General features: G+C 44.3%; 1 protein-coding gene across 1 annotated transcript in view; it reads right to left on the bottom strand.

The window, feature by feature from the left end:
• Positions 1-10,041: 10,041 nt before the first annotated feature.
• Positions 10,042-17,717, bottom strand: part of LOC147733588 (protein shisa-like-1a) — a 167,571-nt gene continuing 159,895 nt past the window's right edge. The window contains exons 3-4 of the mRNA XM_086958991.1: positions 14,623-14,836; positions 10,042-10,913 (exon numbers count right to left, since the gene is read on the bottom strand). Coding sequence (XP_086815117.1) covers positions 10,643-10,913; positions 14,623-14,836 — 485 coding nt within the window. The 3' untranslated portion in view covers positions 10,042-10,642. The remainder of the gene's footprint in view (positions 10,914-14,622; positions 14,837-17,717) is intronic.

The following is a 17,717-nucleotide window of genomic DNA, read 5'->3' on the forward strand; positions in this document are numbered from 1 at the left end:
TAAGTGTCATTAAGGTGGCTAAGTTTCCACAATTACAGTATAATCAAAAACAAATGTATTGATTATTGTCCATTGCATGTAAAGATGTTTATTGTACTGAATCAATACCTTACCATGATTTAAAAGAAAGAGAAGATACAAAGAGATATATTTTATAAAAGGTACTGGTATTTTTCTAAACTGGTGTGGCATCTTTTATTTTTAGTGGTAAGTCGCCGAGTTATTGTGAGTGGTGTTGTAAGCACTACACAATTGCCTTGGAGTATTGCTGGGACTGCTCTGTGCTAAACTACCCTATGTAGTCCAGGTTACCTAGGTCTAACACTAAGGTACACTATTGGAGCTACGTTTACCCCAATCCTGTCTCCTGTGTGTAGAATTCTCTGCCGAGAGACAACTACATTTTATGTGTAAATGTGAGAGCAGCAAGGCGGAGTTGCTGGAAAATGGAGAATATCCACTAACATTAAGAGTAGGAATGGAAAAATTAAAGAGGGACACAGTGAAGGACAGGCAGATTGTCATGGTGGTGTTCGGAGGGAGGGTCATGCAGGTACGAGGGACACACAATCAGGCTAACCCTTCCTTGCGCTATTGTGGAAGGACTGGCAGACAGGGGCGGCTCCTCCATTAGGGTGAAAGAGCGCCGCCTCACTGCTTTCTCGCAGTGCAAGTAGCAGAAAATATAATGGTATTTTAAATACCATTTTATTTTCTGCGTCTCGTGCTGTGAGAAAGCAGAAGGCAGGGGTATGCCTGGTTGGGGGCGAGAGGGAGGATATGTCTGGTTGGGGGCAGGCGGGTGGGCAGGTTGGTGAGGAGTGGCTTGCACCACTCTGAGTACCCTGACTGTTTGGTCGGCCCTGGGGCCGACCAAAGCATTCATGCACACTCTACAAGCAGCCTACATAGAGAAAATGACCTCCCAACAGGTGCCTGGCTGGGCACTGTCCGGGACTCCGCACCAATCACAACGTTCCCATTGCAGCATTGTGATTGGCTTAGGGGAGCGAGCATGCCTGTTCCTGTTCAGGAGCAGGAACCTGGCCCAGAAGCAGAGGGGGTGCGGGACTGGGTCAGGTAAGGTTTATTTTCACCCCTCTGTTCCGCTGTAACTCCTGTGCGATAACCCTGCGCGAGATCCACCCCACCGGCGAGTATTGCAAGCCGTGACTGCTGGCAGACGAATGAGCATGTTGACCTTTATGCCCCAGAAGCCTCTGGGCCCGTCACAGGAAGTGGTGCCTGTAATTAGCAGTTGATGGAGGGCAGGATATAAGCCCCTCATTCACGATTCCCCGGTGTTTGACAATTTCAATCTGGAGCTTCTCTGGTTCGAAAGGATTTCCAGTTTCATCTTGCCTTCTATCCGTGATCTGGAGTTTTTCCTGGCGCCTGGTCAGAACGTGTGCCGCGCTGCTTTACCCGGCAGCTTATGTTACGAGCTGTGTCTGCCGCTTCAAGGTAAGACCCCTCCCGACTGTCGAAGGAGGTCGTGGGCATTGCGGGGATTGGACTCCTGTGCAGCCAGCATTTCCAAGGCTATGAACCCACATTGGCGGGTTGTGTGATGTAACAAGGAGCTACGAACTTGTGCATATCCCAGTTAAGTGGGAAAAACTTATTTTGGATTATTCTGTTATCTTGAGTTACTTGGGATCCCTCACTAGAATTTGGTTGTGAACTCTCCTTGGGGAGAGTAGTGACTTGCAACTGCTGTGGGATATCCCCAAGGTGCGCCTCGGTACAGGCTCATTTGGACAACGCCAAATTGAGGTTCGGCAGTGTGCCTGTTTGCTATTACAGCATGCTGCATGTCGAATATGAGTACCAGAACCAAGAGGTGTTCTCAAGGTAGGGGGCATGTGTGTGAACGCTTGTATTATTTTGCCTCCTTTCTTGTATGCAGGCCTTTTCACAAGAAACTGAGGTTCTCCTCTCAAGCGTTGGTGATCCACATCATCCAGAACGTTTCTAGACGTATGCTGCTTCCTCATTTGGCAGCATTTGTTGTTTTCTCCCCTTCCCTGTTCTCCCCGGTGTGCTTATATGCAGGGCAGTGATCTTGCTGCACCCCCTGTGTGGCAGCATATAGGGGAATCAGGGAAATAGCAGCCTTCCATCATCCCCGCTGGTCGACTCCGCAGGTCAGTGGTATTTCCCACTGGACAGGTCTGATACATATACAAAATATTCATGCTATAGGGTAAGTCAGTTGCAATTCTCTAAGGTTACACAAACATCTACTCTAGTAGAACTGCACACACAAATAGCCAAAGGAAACTCCAGCACAGACTTTGAGTAAGTCACACACCGTTCATGATCATTTACAAGTGCTACAAGTGAATCCTTAGAAAACTAATGGAGGCAGAGAGTAATGCTAGTAGCACAGACATACACCAATAAATAAATAAATACATAAGTGAAAAAAATGGCATACAACTTTAGACCTATGCATATGTCACACTGTACAATTATAAACATTAAAAAATAATCAACAAAATGAGTGAAAAAGTCAGATAACTGTACATGTTGCAGACACCTATAAAAATCATAAAAATGCAATACAAATCCAAAATATGATAACATTGAAAAATAAAATGAATGTAAAAATGGTCATAAACATTGCAGGCACCTAAAGAAATCACATTATAAAAATATAATGTAGCTAGTATCTAGCTCACCAATGTCTCACAGCACAAGGTGACGTGAGTTGAGCCCAGGATGTGGGCTCTCTTTATGTACTCCCAGTAATAAGTATGGTGTGCCATTTTACTCAGGTGATCCATGTTTCTCTATTCTTTTTAATCTGTAGTTCTACAAAGCGTTGGCAGAGATATCCACCTAGGCTATGCAGAACTGTATTTGTTAGATGTACACCTGAAATATGCCTGTAAAGGTACTAGTATATCTTTCTGGTCATATTTTGCGTTGTAGAGTCCACACCCGTACATTTAAGTAGTGGGTGCATGCTTGTACTAGTAGGCAGGAATCTCTGTCTGACGTTTCTGAATTGCAATTAGGAGGAGATTTAAGCCTTGATGTTGGTGTAAACCTAGATTTGTGGACATTTTCACCAGTATGCTTACCTTTATAAAATGACCTTCTCGTGGTTAAAAATGTGTTGCTTATTGGTGTGAGGGATTACATTACACCCAATACATCAGCTCCATTAAATGATTTAACAACCACAGCACACCTCCACTACACATTTTGACCAATACATCATCTGAGCACTATATTGCCTGACCATTACCCCGAACTAAGTAAGTAAAATAATTTGTCTTGGGGTCTGGTATATTAATAAACACTAAATTAAAATAATTTAATTAAAATAAAATTGGAGATCAGGGTTATTATTGAATATCAAATCAAATTAATTTGAATATAATATTTTAAATATTTGACAAAATAAAGAGACAGGACTTCAAAGGGGTCCTCTTGAGGTTTATTAACTGCATATACATAATTAAAAAAATCAAATTAATCTACATTTGAATATATTATCTAGGGGCAAGATTAATTAGTGAAAATTAAATTAAATTGAAAATGTAGAATAATTAATATTAAATAGTAAATGAAAAAAGAGTTCTATGGAGGCTTCCCCAAAAGATAGTATTACTACAAATTTATGAATTAAAAGAATTGAAATAAAATAAATTATATATTAAGATCATATTAATAAATGATCATGGGAGGAGGAGCTTCGCGCGCAACCAAGATGGCCGCGTGAGCACAGGGCGCCCGAGACCCTCGCAACCTCCTGCATCTATCCTGAAGATTATCCTGATTACATTGACGGGTTATTGAAGACGAGCCTTAGCTGAGACGGACACCGTTGTCCATATTTGAATTGGACTTCGGGAACCGGAATAACGTTGATTTGAATATTGCGGACTGCCCCTCGGAGATGCCCGGAGCTCGAGTTGGTATGGTGCCCGGGCAGGAGTTGAACAACAGCGGCCTGAGGAGACACAGAGGTGTACTTTCACTTTTGTTTTCGAGGCTCCAGTCTGATTCTATTTGAGAGAGAGCCTGCTACTAGCAGAAGCTATTTGATGGCTTAGCGATCATAAGGTGATATCCTGACTGTGTATACTGGGCCTGGACTGACTATGCCCTCTGGTCGCCGCTGATGCTTTGATCGCAGCTCCCGATGCGGCCACTTTCTCTCGAGATACGCCACTTTGGAAGGCCTCCTCGTCTGTGATGGCAACCAAACCTGATGGCAACAAGCAAAAATCCAAGACCACGCGGCGAGGTGGCTACACCCAAGCAAACAATATGGATCGATATGCCCAATCTAATGGATCCCCTGGTGGTCCGAGTAGATCACTGGATGGTACTAAAGAGGGCTCGGCCTCATCGGCAGAATTGACTTTACAAGACGTCATGGGCGCCCTTGATGGGATGAAGGCATCCATCGGCCAACAATTTGAGAATCTCGCCCACAAGCTGGACACTGTTTCGATTGATGCTAATTTCATCCGTACGGATTTATCAAAAACCAATGAAAAGGTCAAATCTTTAGATCTGAAAACTTCCAGCCTAACGGGTGATGTGTCCGACTTGCAGACAGATGTCCGCAACCTGCGGACCTTGAATGATCTTTTTGTGCGCGGTTGGAGGACTTTGAAGGTAGGGCCCGGCGTAACAACGTATGCATTATTGGGGTCCCGGAAAAGTCAGAGGATCCAGCAGCTGATCTGTTTGTGGAAGATCTTATCACCAAACATCTCGCCCCTAAGGATCTGAGCAAGTTCTTTGCAGTTGAACGAGCCCACAGAGTACCGGGTGGTAAACCGAAGTTGGGTGCAACGCCGAGACCTCTCATCGCCAGAATCTTTAACTTCCGGGATAGGGACGCTATCCTGCAGGCCTCACGGATGAGTGGACCCACGAAATATGAAAATACCACTGTAAGTTTCTACCCGGACATTACACTGCAGTCCAAAAGTAAAGACTTGGATTTCTGGGCGTAAAACGACGACTGAGGGAGATGGAACTGAAATACGCAATGCTATTCCCAGCCAGGCTGCGTGTTGAATTCAAGGAACGAACATATTTTTTTGATCATCCAGAGATGGCGGGAGACTGGCTCCACACTTTGCCACACCAACGTGGCCGGGAGGAACATTCTGGAGGAGCGGAAGGCGGCCTGATGGAGCAGGAATAGGAGCATGGTTTCCGGCCCCTGAACCTTACTGATAACCCTGTCTATGGTTCGATGACTTTTACGATGTGATTTGATGTGTCATACCCGGGAGTGGCGGGGAGATGGGTTGACTCTCTCCTCCTCGGGGGGTTTCTTTTTGTAGACTTGTTTGATATAAGGGCGACAGGCACACTGCAAGTTGGGGTGGATGTTTAGTCTTACGCAGGGGTGCAGGGTGGGGGGAGTTGTAATGGGCTGCTGGTTTGAGGGTGGGGGGATGTTCAAGTGGGTGTATTTTGGTTCAATATAAGGCAACGTATTGTTTTATCATTGGATTTGGATGTTGAGTTCCGAGGAGGGGTGGATCTGCTTTCACTTTTGGGATGGGGGGGTAGGGGATTGAGACTAATGAGTTGGAATGTGAATGGGTTGGGGGATAAGATAAAACGAGGGGTTGTGTTACAATTGTTGAAGCGACTATCCCCTGATGTGTTGTTGTTGCAGGAAATGCACTTGATCGGTAATACTTGTCACGCCATGAACCGGAGAGCGTATCACCTGGTTGCCCATGCGGGGTTCACCTCTGGATTCAGAGGGGTGGGTATCCTAGTTAGGAATTCTCTCCCCTTAGAAATAGATGCAACGGTCCTGGATGATAGGGGGCGCTACATAGCTCTTACTGGACGATGGGAGGGTAGAACTATATCCTTGATCTCTGTTTACGTCCCCCCGGGTCTGCAGTCGACAACTTTTGCTGACCTGGGGCGAATAATATTGGGACTTCCTGAGGGAACTCTGGTCATGGGTGGAGATTTTAACTCGGTTGTCTCTGGCAGGGAGGATCGGCACCCACCCAGGAACCTTACAGGGTCACAGAATTGGCTTAGTGGCTTTATAGACACAATGGGGTTGATGGACAGTTGGAGTCTGCTGCACCCAGCCCAGAATCAATACACTTTCCACTTGGGTGCACACGGTAGCCTTTCCAGGATTGATTACATTTTGATGCCAGCTGCACAGGCCCCATCCGTAACTGAGGTTCGACATCTAGCACGGGGAATATCCGACCACTCTCCACTGTGGCTTCGGATAGACTCGTGTGTAGGTTCGGAGGGGCGGGTAGCTCCAATTAATCCGTGGTATCTCCGTAACCCTAAGACCCGCGCGGCGTTTGTCAAATCTCTTGACCAGTATTTTGTTGAGAATCTGGGATCGGTGTCTTCTGCAGTATCGCTCTGGGAGGCTTTTAAGACGGTCATCCGAGGTCAAGCGTTGTCATTGATTGCTGGTGCAAAGAAGAGTAGAAACGAGGAGGTAGTTAGACTCGAGACAGAGAACACCGAGCTGGAGCGTGATCTGGAATTGGGCGTCACCCGTGAGAAAATGCATGTTATGCATCTTAAACAGCTTGACTACAGGGCGTTGGTTACGGATGCCGCGAAAGTTATGGGCAGGGAGCAGCAGGGTCGATTGTATGATGTCGGGGATAAAGCTGGCAAACTGATAGCATGGTTAGATAAAAAAGAGAGGGCTAGTTGTGTGGTTCCTGTGATTGAGAGAGTAAATGGTATGCGTGTGACTGAACCCGAGGAGATCGTCCAGAGTTTTGCGGAACATCTCCGAGAAGTGTACTCCCCCATATCTGATAGGCCGGAGGAAGACTCCCATTTATTGTTGCGCGACATTGCATTGCCCAGCTCATCTTATTCTGATAGAGAGTTGCTAGATGCCATAATAACCGCGGACGAGCCGTCTCTCGCTATTCGCTCTATTCGTTCGGGGAAGGCGATGGGCCCTAATGGTCTCCCCGTTGAACTTTATAAACTGCGCCCCGATAAAATTGCGCCATATCTTCGCAACATGTTCTTGGAATCGCGAGATAGTGGCTCCCTTCCCCGTGATCAGCGTCTTGCGACCATAGTGGGGATTCATAAGGAAGGGAAGCCAAGGGACCGCTGCGCCTCTTATAGGCCTATATCACTCCTTAATGCGGAACTCAAGATTCTTGCTAAGTTGTTAGCCAATCGTGTAATAAAGGTGATTAGTGACTTGATTCATCCAGACCAGTCCGGTTTCATCCCGCATCAGAATACTGCCCCGAATCTGCGACGTTTGCATGGTGTTCTCGCGAGGACTTCGTCATTGCGTGAGCCGGCCATCTTGGCCTCTTTGGATGCCATGATGGCTTTTGATACGGTGGAGTGGCCGTATTGTGGGCTGTACTTGCCAAGTTTGGTTTTGGTCCTGGCTTCATTAGCTGGGTCAGGCTCCTCTATGAAGACCCGTTGGCGCAGGTAGTGGTGAATGGTCGGGTCTCTGAGCCCTTTGTTCTCGGAAGGGGCACAAGACAGGGTTGTCCATTATCTCCGCTCTTATTTGCTCTTGCTCTTGAGCCCCTTGCTGCCTGGATTAGATGGGAACCGTCGATGAGGGGTATTCAGTGGGCCCCAGACCTCGAAGATCGTATTTTGCTTTACGCGGACGATATATTGTTGTACCTGACTTCGCCCCGGAAGTCGTTATTTGTTTTGTTTGATGACCTCACCTCCTTTGGTAGGAGCTCAGGTTTAGTCATTAATTAGACTAAGTACTACTTATACGTCCTCTCGGGAGATGTCTCTCTTTTGCCGCGTGATTGTCCCAACCAGGTTACACAGACGGGTTTTAAGTATCTCGGGGTTTATGTATCATTGAACCCGGCTGCCCGGTATGAACAGAATTTGCTCCCGCCGCTAACACGGCTGAAGCTGGACGTGGTGCGCTGGCGCAAGCTGCCGCTTTCGCCGCTCGTTGATGATGATGTTGTTGCCACGCTTTCTGTATGCTCTTCAGAACACCTTTGATGTAATTCCCGCTAGCTATTTTCGGGCTATTGAGGGTCTCCAGAGGAAGTTGATCTGGGATGGGCGTTCGCGTATCGCCCTCGCCAAGTGGACACTTCCATGGTATGAAGGTGGTATCGCTCTCCCTGACATCAAACGGTATTACTGGGCGTCCCAATTGGGGGCCATTAATCATGGCATGTATGGTCCCGGATTGAACCCTGTGTTGGACAGGTGGCTGTTGCCGGGGGACGATTATTATAAAGCGCTTTATTCTAGATTAGGGAGAGGGAAGCTCTCCGGGCCCACAAAGATTGCTGTACGGGTTTGGCACTGCGCAAACAATGCTATGGGATGGAAGGTTCGACTGACCCGAGCGACCCCGCTTTTTGCTTCAGAGAAGCTGGGTAACTTGTGGAAACAAAAGGATTTGAGAAATGGGATATGATCGGTATCAGTAAGGTAGGTGACCTCTGGGTAAAAGGCAAGTTTAAAACCTTTGAGGAATTGAAGGCCGAGTTCAACCTTAGTGACAGGGAATATTTTCGATATGCTCAGGTCCGCCATGCCTTGCATTTGGTTTTTACTGAGAGGGCAGATATTCCGGAGTCCTCTCCGCTTGAGGATAGAATACTGGATGGTTATGTGCCAGATAGTACTATCTCTTTGATCTATAAAAAACTGACCAATGGTAGGACTGACCTGTTGGTGCTCCTCCGGGAAGTATGGACCCGAGACGGTCTTGAATTAGACGATGAGGATTGGCAGTCTGCGATCTCTTCTCCCAAGGAGGTCGCGATTCCGGCCCGTCTCCGGTTTGTGCAACTTAAAATCCTACATAGAGTCTATGTGACTGGCCCAAGCTTGATTAGAATGGGTTATTCAGAAGATGGTTTTTGTAAGCGTGGTTGTGGGCTGCTCGGGACGTTTCTACATATAATTTGGGAGTGTCCTGCAGTATCTGCTTTTTGGACTGGGATACACAATAAGATGAAGGAGGCTACTGGTATTGATCTGATGCCCGAGGCGAGACGTTGTCTCCTGAATGTTTGGGAACCAACTGACTATAATGTTGCACAGACGCAGTGGGCAACCCTGGGAAACATGGTGGCTAAAAGAGACATAGCGCAGTTGTGGGGTTCCCAGAGGCCACCCACGGTCGAGACTTGGATGGAAAACATGGATTGGTGCATGTTTAGGGAGAAAACGGTATATGTGGCATGGGGGCGACCCAGGAAATGGGGTAGGAAATGGGGTCATTGGAACACTTACCGTGGAGATATTTGCACTCCTCCTCTTATGGATGTCCCTGAAGTTCCACTTTCTTCCTGACCTGCCATTCCTCGAAATGTAATATATATATTCGGTTTTGAACTCGTCTCTCCCCTGCTCCCATCCCTTAATATGATTAGTACACCTTATTGTATGGAATTTTTATTCCTCCTTCCGCATTCGGACTGATATCCTATTGTATTGTGTTTATTGCCTAGTTTGTTTTTATTTTCAATAAAAACAAAGATTTACAAAAATAAACAAATAAATAAATGATCTTGACAATAAGTAGATAAAATATGCAGAGATGTAAAGATTATGTTAAGTATGTAACTTAAATAGGTGGATTGTTACAAACAATTAAGATAATTTTATGTAGATAGTTGGATATCACAATATTGAGTTCATAAATATCGACTTTAGAATAGTATCCGCAAGTATATTTTCCAAGTTAATATGAAGACTATATTTACTATTCTTAACTCCACATCTACACACTTTAAATATATATATTGTTAAGCTAAGTAGATGTCAAGTTAGGCGAGTTGGCGATGCAGCCAGTGCAAGGTAAATTATTTCATTCATTTATTTACTTACTTTACTCCATTCCGCATGTCGGAGTCCATTACCCCCACCTTGCCCCTCCCCTCCCCACCGCCAAGCAGCACTCTCTCTGCGAGTCGCCACTGGTAGCCGAGTTATTGTAGGTCGACTTTACTAACTTGATATTGTGTAAGTACACCATCTTGGTTAGATAAATAAAAAGGACTAGGGTTAGGCTAAGAAATAACATTCATTTTAAAGGAAATACCTAGATTTGAATATTAACAAATTAAATACATATAATTGAAATAGTAATTTATTAATAAATACATTCAGAGAACAATAGTAAGTAATGTCAGATAGTTTGAGAAAATATTTAAGCAGCGAAAGAGAAGGGGGTTTCAATTATATTTATGAACAAATCATTGAGTATAAAAAAGGTTGATTGGAAAATAAGGGTGTAGTGGAGGTCGATGGTGAGAAAAAACTTATGAGTGTACCTGACTGACGCAATTGCAGGAAATATGGTGAAGGTGATTTATTAAAAGGCTGATGTAATTATGGTTGATAATGTAACAAGCAACCTGCAGTGAGTGCCAATGAAAAGGAATCGCCTTGGGACACAAGTCTGTGGAGTTGTTTTCAAAAAGCGATGGTCTTGTCACTTGGAAATCTGAAGCATTACCAAAAGAAATATTCTTTCTATTGTTTTTTTTCTGTTAGCATGCAGTGGAAAAATCCTAAACCATCCATTTGTACAAAATATTACTGTACATCATAACATCGTCCCGCCTGCTTATTTACTTCACTTCTTCGGAAAAACAACTTTGTACTCCTTGTGGTTGCTTAGTTACTTTTCACACTTGATATCTGTCATCACATGAGCTATCATCCCTGTCCCCTCTTTTAGGCCACATGTGGTACTTAAGTCCTTGTTGTCCTTTGAAGGCCTATTTTCACGACGGAAAATGGAGCTCATCAGATATTTCCCAATGCGTCTCTGGTTGAGCTTATTGTAAAACGACTGCTGGTTGAGCCGGTAGAAGTACAGGAAATCCACCACCATCATAAAGAAGATGAGCAGGCCATAAAATCCGACCCCAAGAATTGGCAGAGGACTCCTTAAAAAGAAGAGAAACATTGATTTATGTCGTGCAACCATTTGAGAATGTACACCTCTCTTTGACTGAGCCATTATGCTAAACAATCTTGCGGTGTAGTGTCTACAAGCTCAGAATCAGTGGTTAGTGCACACAAACCTAAACTTGGAACTAAATAACAGTCATTTCAAACTACGTTCCCTTTTAAATCCAAACACAAATTGAAGAAAAGCATTTCAATTTTATGAGGTACGCTAAAATATTCTACAATTTACACCCATATCACCTTATAAAATGTAAAGCAGTAGCGGCCAGCACAGGTAAGAGCGGTGAGGCTGGGCCGGGGCAGGATGGGTGCCGTGTAAGTTGGCATATGACGGGAGAAGTTAAATTAAATAAAAATGCACTGGCATAGCCAATATGGCTCGTCTTTGGGACCTTATAAGTGTTTAGCCAAGCAACACTTGATGCTGTTGCACCAAGGATATTGTACTGGATAACTAAACACTTATAAGGTCCCAAAGGCGAGACCTATTGGCTATGCCAATGCTTTTTTTTTTTAAGGACAAGCAGTGCAAGCAGGCTGCGGCTGCCACTTAGAGGTGTAGAGAGAGAGAGAGAGAGAGAGAGAGAGGTGTGTAGAGAGAGATAGAGAGAGGGGTGTGTAGAGAGAGAGATAGAGGTGTGTAAAGAGAGAGAGAGAGGTGTGTAGAGAGGTGTGTAGAGAGAGGTGGGTAGAGAGAGGTGTGTAGAGAGAGGTGTAAAGAGGTAGAGAGAGGTGTAGAGAGGTACAGAGAGGTGTAGAGAGGGTTAGAGGTAGAGAAAGGTAGAGAGAGGTAGAGAGAGGCAGAGAGGTAGAGAGAGGCAGAGAGGTAGAGAGAGGCAGAGAGAGAGGTGCAGAGAGGTAGAGGTAGAGAGGTAAAGGTAGAGAGAGGAAGAGGCAGAGAGAGGTAGAGGGAGAGAGGTATAGGGAGAGAAGTAGAGGGAGAGAGGTAGAGGGAGAGAGGTAGAGAGAGGGAGGCAGATAGGTAGAGAGAGGGAGGTAGAGAGAGAGGTAGAAAGGTAGAGAGGTAGAGAGAGGTAGAGGTAGAGAGAGAGAGGTAGAGAGAAAGGTAGAGAGAAAGGTAGAGAGGTAGAGGGAGAGGTAGAGAGAGGTAGAGAGGTAAAGGTAGAGGTAGAGAGAGAGGTAGAGAGAGGTAGAAAGAGGTAGAGAGGTAGAGAGAGGTATAGAAAGGTAGAGAGGTAGAAAGAGGTAGAGTGGTAGAGAGAGGCAGAGAGAGAGGTAGAGGGGAGAGGTAGAATTAGAGATGTAGAGGTAGAGAGAGGTAGAGAGAGGCAGAGAGGTAGAGAGAGGGGAGTAGAGAGGTAGAGAGAGGGAGGTAGAGAGGTAGAGAAAGGTAGAGAGAGAGATAGAGGTAGCGAGAGGTAGAGAGGTAGAGAGAGGTAGAGGTATAGAGAGAGAGAGGTAGAGAGAGAGGTAGAGAGAAAGGTAGAGAGAGGTAGAGAGGTAGAGGTATAAAGAGAGGGGTAGAGAGAGAGGTAGAGAGAGAGGTAGAGGTGGAGAGAGAGGTGGAGAGAGAGAGGTATAAGTAGAGAGGTAGAGAGAGAGGTAGAGGTAGAGAGAGGTAGAGAAGTAGAGAGCTAGAGAGATGTAGAGAGAGGCAGAGGGAGTGAGGTAGAGGGATAGGGAGAGAGGTAGAGAGAGGTAGAGATGTTTGTAGAGACAGGTGGGTAAAGAGAGGTGGGTAGAGAGAGGGGTAGAGACCGGTGAGACCCAGCCCACTTAAAGCGCTGGTTGTGACATCAAAAGCGGACTGGGACTGCTTCCGGCTACCTATGTGGAATTGACTTCTGGGACAGGCAACAGAACTAATGGATGCTCTACTCATTCGGGAATATATTACAGGCCTTCAACTGCTGTGTCAAGAATTTGAGGTCAAATCACGTGCCAGAGCGCTTTGAGGTGCTCTGACGTGTATTGGTAAACATAGGCAGTATGTGGTGGGATTGCGACAGCAGCAGAAGTTTATTTAAAATAAAGAATTGGAATTTAGTGAAATATTGGATTGCTAAGTATTACGTTGCAAACGCTTTCATTATAGAAGTCAGCCAGGGGATTCAGTATGGAAATGTCAAGTTCGAGTCACCGCACTATGGGCATCTACGAATCAATGTGCTTTACACCAAGCCAGTAAGGCCGATATTTTAATATATGTGTTGCACGCAAGTCAATAGTATACAAATATGAAGTCAGCTGCTTACTCAGATTCTCAAGCTTGGCGCCTCCTCCCAGCTGCCGTTTCGAATTGTCTCAGTTTTGGAAAAAAGGGAGGGACGGAGGAAGGTGAGAGGGCAGGAGTTAGGAGAGCCGGCAGAGAAAAACTAGGAAGGACGGATTAGAGCGCCCGAGGCCGTGAGCATGGAAGTAGGTAAACTAAAGTTTATTTAAAGTGGGGGAAGTGTGCCTGCAGAAAGCAAAAACAAAAAACAGCAGAAAAGGCAACACATTGGGTGGAAAGAGTTAAGGCATGCACCGGCCAAGAAAAAAAGCGAGAGAGATGGAGAGAGAGAGAGAGAGAAATAGGGATAGAGAACGCGAGAGGAGAGACAGGGAAAGAGAGAGAGAGAGAGAGAGAGAGAGAGAGAGAGAGAGAGAGAGAGAGAGAGAGAGAGAGAGAGAGAGAGAGAAAGAGAGAGAAAGAGCCCCGGAGTGAGACACAAATCCAAGTTCTGCTTTTACTTCTTGGGAGCGCGCGTGAGAGAGTGAGAGGGGTGAGCAGGAGGTGAGCCTGGGAATGGTGCGCGCGCAGTCTGCTCTTTTTGGAAGCACATACTCATGCTTGTGGCGCACCCCTGCACGCTCCTGCAAGGTTTATGCCGCCACGAGTATGTGCTTCTAAAAAGAGCTGACCGACGGCTAAAGGTCTCCTATGCAAAGCATGCGCGCTGCGTAGGCGAGACCTAAAAAATAAATAAAACCACTCACCTTGTGCTCGCTTTTTATTTATTTAATTTTAGTTCTTCAGTCGCATTTCGACTTAACCGCCCCACCCCACCACTCTTACCTGTGCCGGCCATCATTTATATAAAGTCCATCATTGTTGGTGTTTTATAGAGATTCAGCAGTAACTTTGTGAACTTCTGCTGCTGTTCTATTTAGATTTTGCCGTTTTGGCAACACCTCTGTGTATCTTTGGGACAGGGTAGTTAGTTCTAGTTACCACATAAGGGAGCTACATTAATGGAGTATGCATAACTGACCTCACTTCACCGGCTTCACACTTTGTAAGTACTATTCTTACCTTTCTTGAGACCAGTGAGTATAAGAAGCATTTCCCACTTCATCATCATCTTGTGTATATAAAATATGCATGTTTGTCTACATCATGGTGGGAAATGCGACTGTGCATCCTTAGAAACATAGTAATTAGGATGAAGTATTTATGGACTACTCTGATTTAGGTATATGGGATCAGAAGCTACGGCTTTGTCCTCCTTCTTAGAAACCTGTTTGGTAAAGAATGCAATGGGTTTTTGTTTTTCTCTGCTTCCCATTTCTACTGCGTAACTGTCCAGATCGAAGCAATTGGAAGAAAGGTGAAATCAATTGACTAGACTCATTGGGCCTGCATGTTTTTAACTCTCCTACCTCTGTAACTTTGCAATTCACTTGCTCAAGTAATTCATAAGGAACACTCAAATTAGGCATGCCAAGCATGGTGCTGTGTACCTGTGCACCGTTGTGGAGAGTATTTCCGATAGGTTCACGTTCATGAGGGCTTCCAACTCCACCTGGCTGCAGCAGTACTTAAGGGAGTGGTTTCCAGGGTCGCAGCAGTAGATTTGTTCAGCTGGATCACTCAGGCGGGGGCAGTAGAAGCCAGAATGATAGTGGTTATTCCAGCCGTAATAGCCCTCACACAAGCGACTATTTAAAGAGGATGCTGGGAGCAATCAAGAAAAAAAAAATCAGTTGAGTACATTTCATTCCCATATCAGCTTTTGTCTTAAAGAGTCTTTAAATTGATGAGTAATTTATTTATTTATCTATTTGACATTGTTCGCCCTTCAAACAGTAGTACTGTACATAGCATCATACATTACATGAGTAATTGGCACTTCTTGAAGGTTAGAGTAATGCGACATAGACTTATAGCGCCTGATTTTCAAAGGGAAACGTAAGTGTGCACTCAAAGAAGTACTATTTTCCATCGGGGAAGATTTACAATGTTCCCATATTCCCAAAACTCATCAGTACTACACCTGGAAAGCTACGCCAATGGCAACTTTCTTGGGGTACAACTGAGTGATTTTATAAAAGGCTGATATATCTCAAATGTTTATTTGGACATTTTCCCCATGTAAAGACCTTACGCGAGCTCCTCCAAAACCTTGAGAAATACAATACGTCATTCACCACAAGTGATTGGAGAACAAAGAAATGCATTATTAGATGTGGATGACCTAGTAATTCTAGACAGTATGATAATAGGCCTGCAAAAATAATGGGATTGCCTTGGGGTGAACTGTGTGCAAAACAAACAATTAATACAAGTAAAACTCAGGTATTATTAATGGGAAATATTTAAAAAATGATTTGTCCAGAAAATGGACAAAGTCAAACTCTGTTTTATTGTATAGGTGCTTAGCAATTGCACTTAGTGACAATCTAAAGGTTAAGAAGCATAAAGAATTGGTTTATATCAACATCTTTGCTACTTAAATGTTATGTATGGTATATTTTTGGTTGACACTTTTTTGAAGGCCTAGTCTGCAAAAGTAATTCCTAGTGTTACCTATGGATTTGAATCTGCAAAAGTAATTCCTAGTGTTACTTATAGATTATCAGTTTTAATATTTAATATCATTTTAATTTTGAGAGGTCTGATGGTCATTCTGTCCAGAAGCATGTAAGGAGGTATGGCTTACCATTATTGGCTCGGCTGGCTTTGGAAAATAAACTCAAATCCCCCCGATCAAACTGCAATTGACTCCACAGAGTGTCAGTGCTGTCTGGTAAGTGGCCTTGCGTGTGTGGAGAGCAAACTAGGCAAAAACTTCCCAGTGGTGCGCTACATTTGCCAGAAGCCCCTGAAATCAGAATCTGCCTTTGGTTATAGCAGCCACCTTGAGGTATTGAGTATGCCTTTTTATTGTGTCCAATAGAGTCCTGGCTAGGCAATCGTGATACAATGCAACTGCGCCAGTTACCTGAGATGTGGATTCACGGGTGTTTATGTTAAGAATATTTGCTTCCTTGGAGGGTGTTGGAGGACATTTGGAATAAAGAGAAGTGTTCCGAACATGAAGTTCTGCTGCAAACAAAGTTTGAACTATATCTTTTTGAGCATTTGCCTTTAAGTTTGCTAATAACTTAAGCGTTGTTTCAATCTAACCTTGAGGTTTAATTCAGTGTCACAATGGGAATGATTCTAATGTCAAGCCTGATACACAACTTCTTGCCCAAAAATAATCATTGATGGCATTTTCCTCTTTCTATGCGTGCTGCAGAATGCAGCATGAATAGAAAGAGGAAAAAGAAGAAGAAAAGTATTCTAGTATGCTAGTATTCTAGTATTTTCTAGATAGCAGTTTCGTGATTTTGCAGGGGTAAAGACTTGCTCGGGGTGGTTTGTTCCTGTGGTAAAGATCACGTATCTCTAATAGTGGATCATCCAAGGTCTCCCACTCCCGGTAGCCTTCCGTACTCCTCACTTCACAAATCGCAAAATAGCAGCATTTCGGGCAAATTAAAAGGATTAACGACAGATAGTCAAACCCAAAGGAAGAACCGCCAGGGTCAGTGCCAGTTATAAAAACAAGTAATAAGGTGATAAACAGGAAGAGCGGTCCCTAGGAGAAGTACCTTTTAATATCAAGAAGGAACGTATTAAGAATCAAAAAGATGATGCGAGAGAAACCGTACAGATACGACTACGGGTGATGTAACCAGGAACTCTTTTAAAAGTGGCAACCAACCAGTGCTTAGAAACAGGAGAGACTGATCATTTAGTCTTGAAAAAGATGGCAGAGTATCAATAAAAGCCATCGAAACACGTTGACGCCACTACTGCACAACCAAAGAAACCAAATCTATCCTGTAGACAAGACATATAACGGGTCCAGGTTTAGATTTTGAGAATATTAGGTTTCAGATGTGCAAAATAGAAAGACCAATAAGAAGTGTCTGTTTGTCTCTCCCTCAAATGTGACTTTTTGTTTTCTCTTTTTTAATTGATGTAAAATTAACTGTGATGTAATGTGATCTAATGGGTTTTTATTAGTATGTGTACAAAATGATGTTAATGAAATTGTAAATTGTTTTTAAAAGGTGTGTAATAATTTGTTTTTAAGTAGCACACCACACAGAAAGAAAAACAATATTTTAAATAAATAACAAAACTATACTGCTATTGTGTGGGTGTATTACAGTGTACAGAACCTAATTTTTGTGTTTAGTTGACCAAGATAATTATTATGTGTATGTAACTTTAGTTGTCCGCCAAGGGAAGAAACCCCTTTTTCTTTACTGTTTAAAGTACCCTCTTCCCCTGGTGTGCTAAGGGGTCACTCTCAAAGTACAAAACGCAAAGCCCAGTGCCAAAAACCCAGGTGCCCCTTTGCAAACTAGGTATTTTTCTGATAGGTAATTTTGATGTCTCCTCAATATGTTTTGGGCCCTTGCCTGTCGTGGGTACTAGGCCCACCCATACGAGTGAGGTACCATTTTCATCGAGACACCTGGGGGAACGCTGGGTGGTAGGAAATGTGTGTCAGCTCGGTAATCCCACAACTTTCCCGTGCAGAAATTTGAGAGCATTTTGA

Source organism: Lissotriton vulgaris, chromosome 2_1, assembly GCF_964263255.1.
Source record: "Lissotriton vulgaris chromosome 2_1, aLisVul1.2, whole genome shotgun sequence".
In the NCBI taxonomy this organism is placed as follows: domain Eukaryota; kingdom Metazoa; phylum Chordata; class Amphibia; order Caudata; family Salamandridae; genus Lissotriton; species Lissotriton vulgaris.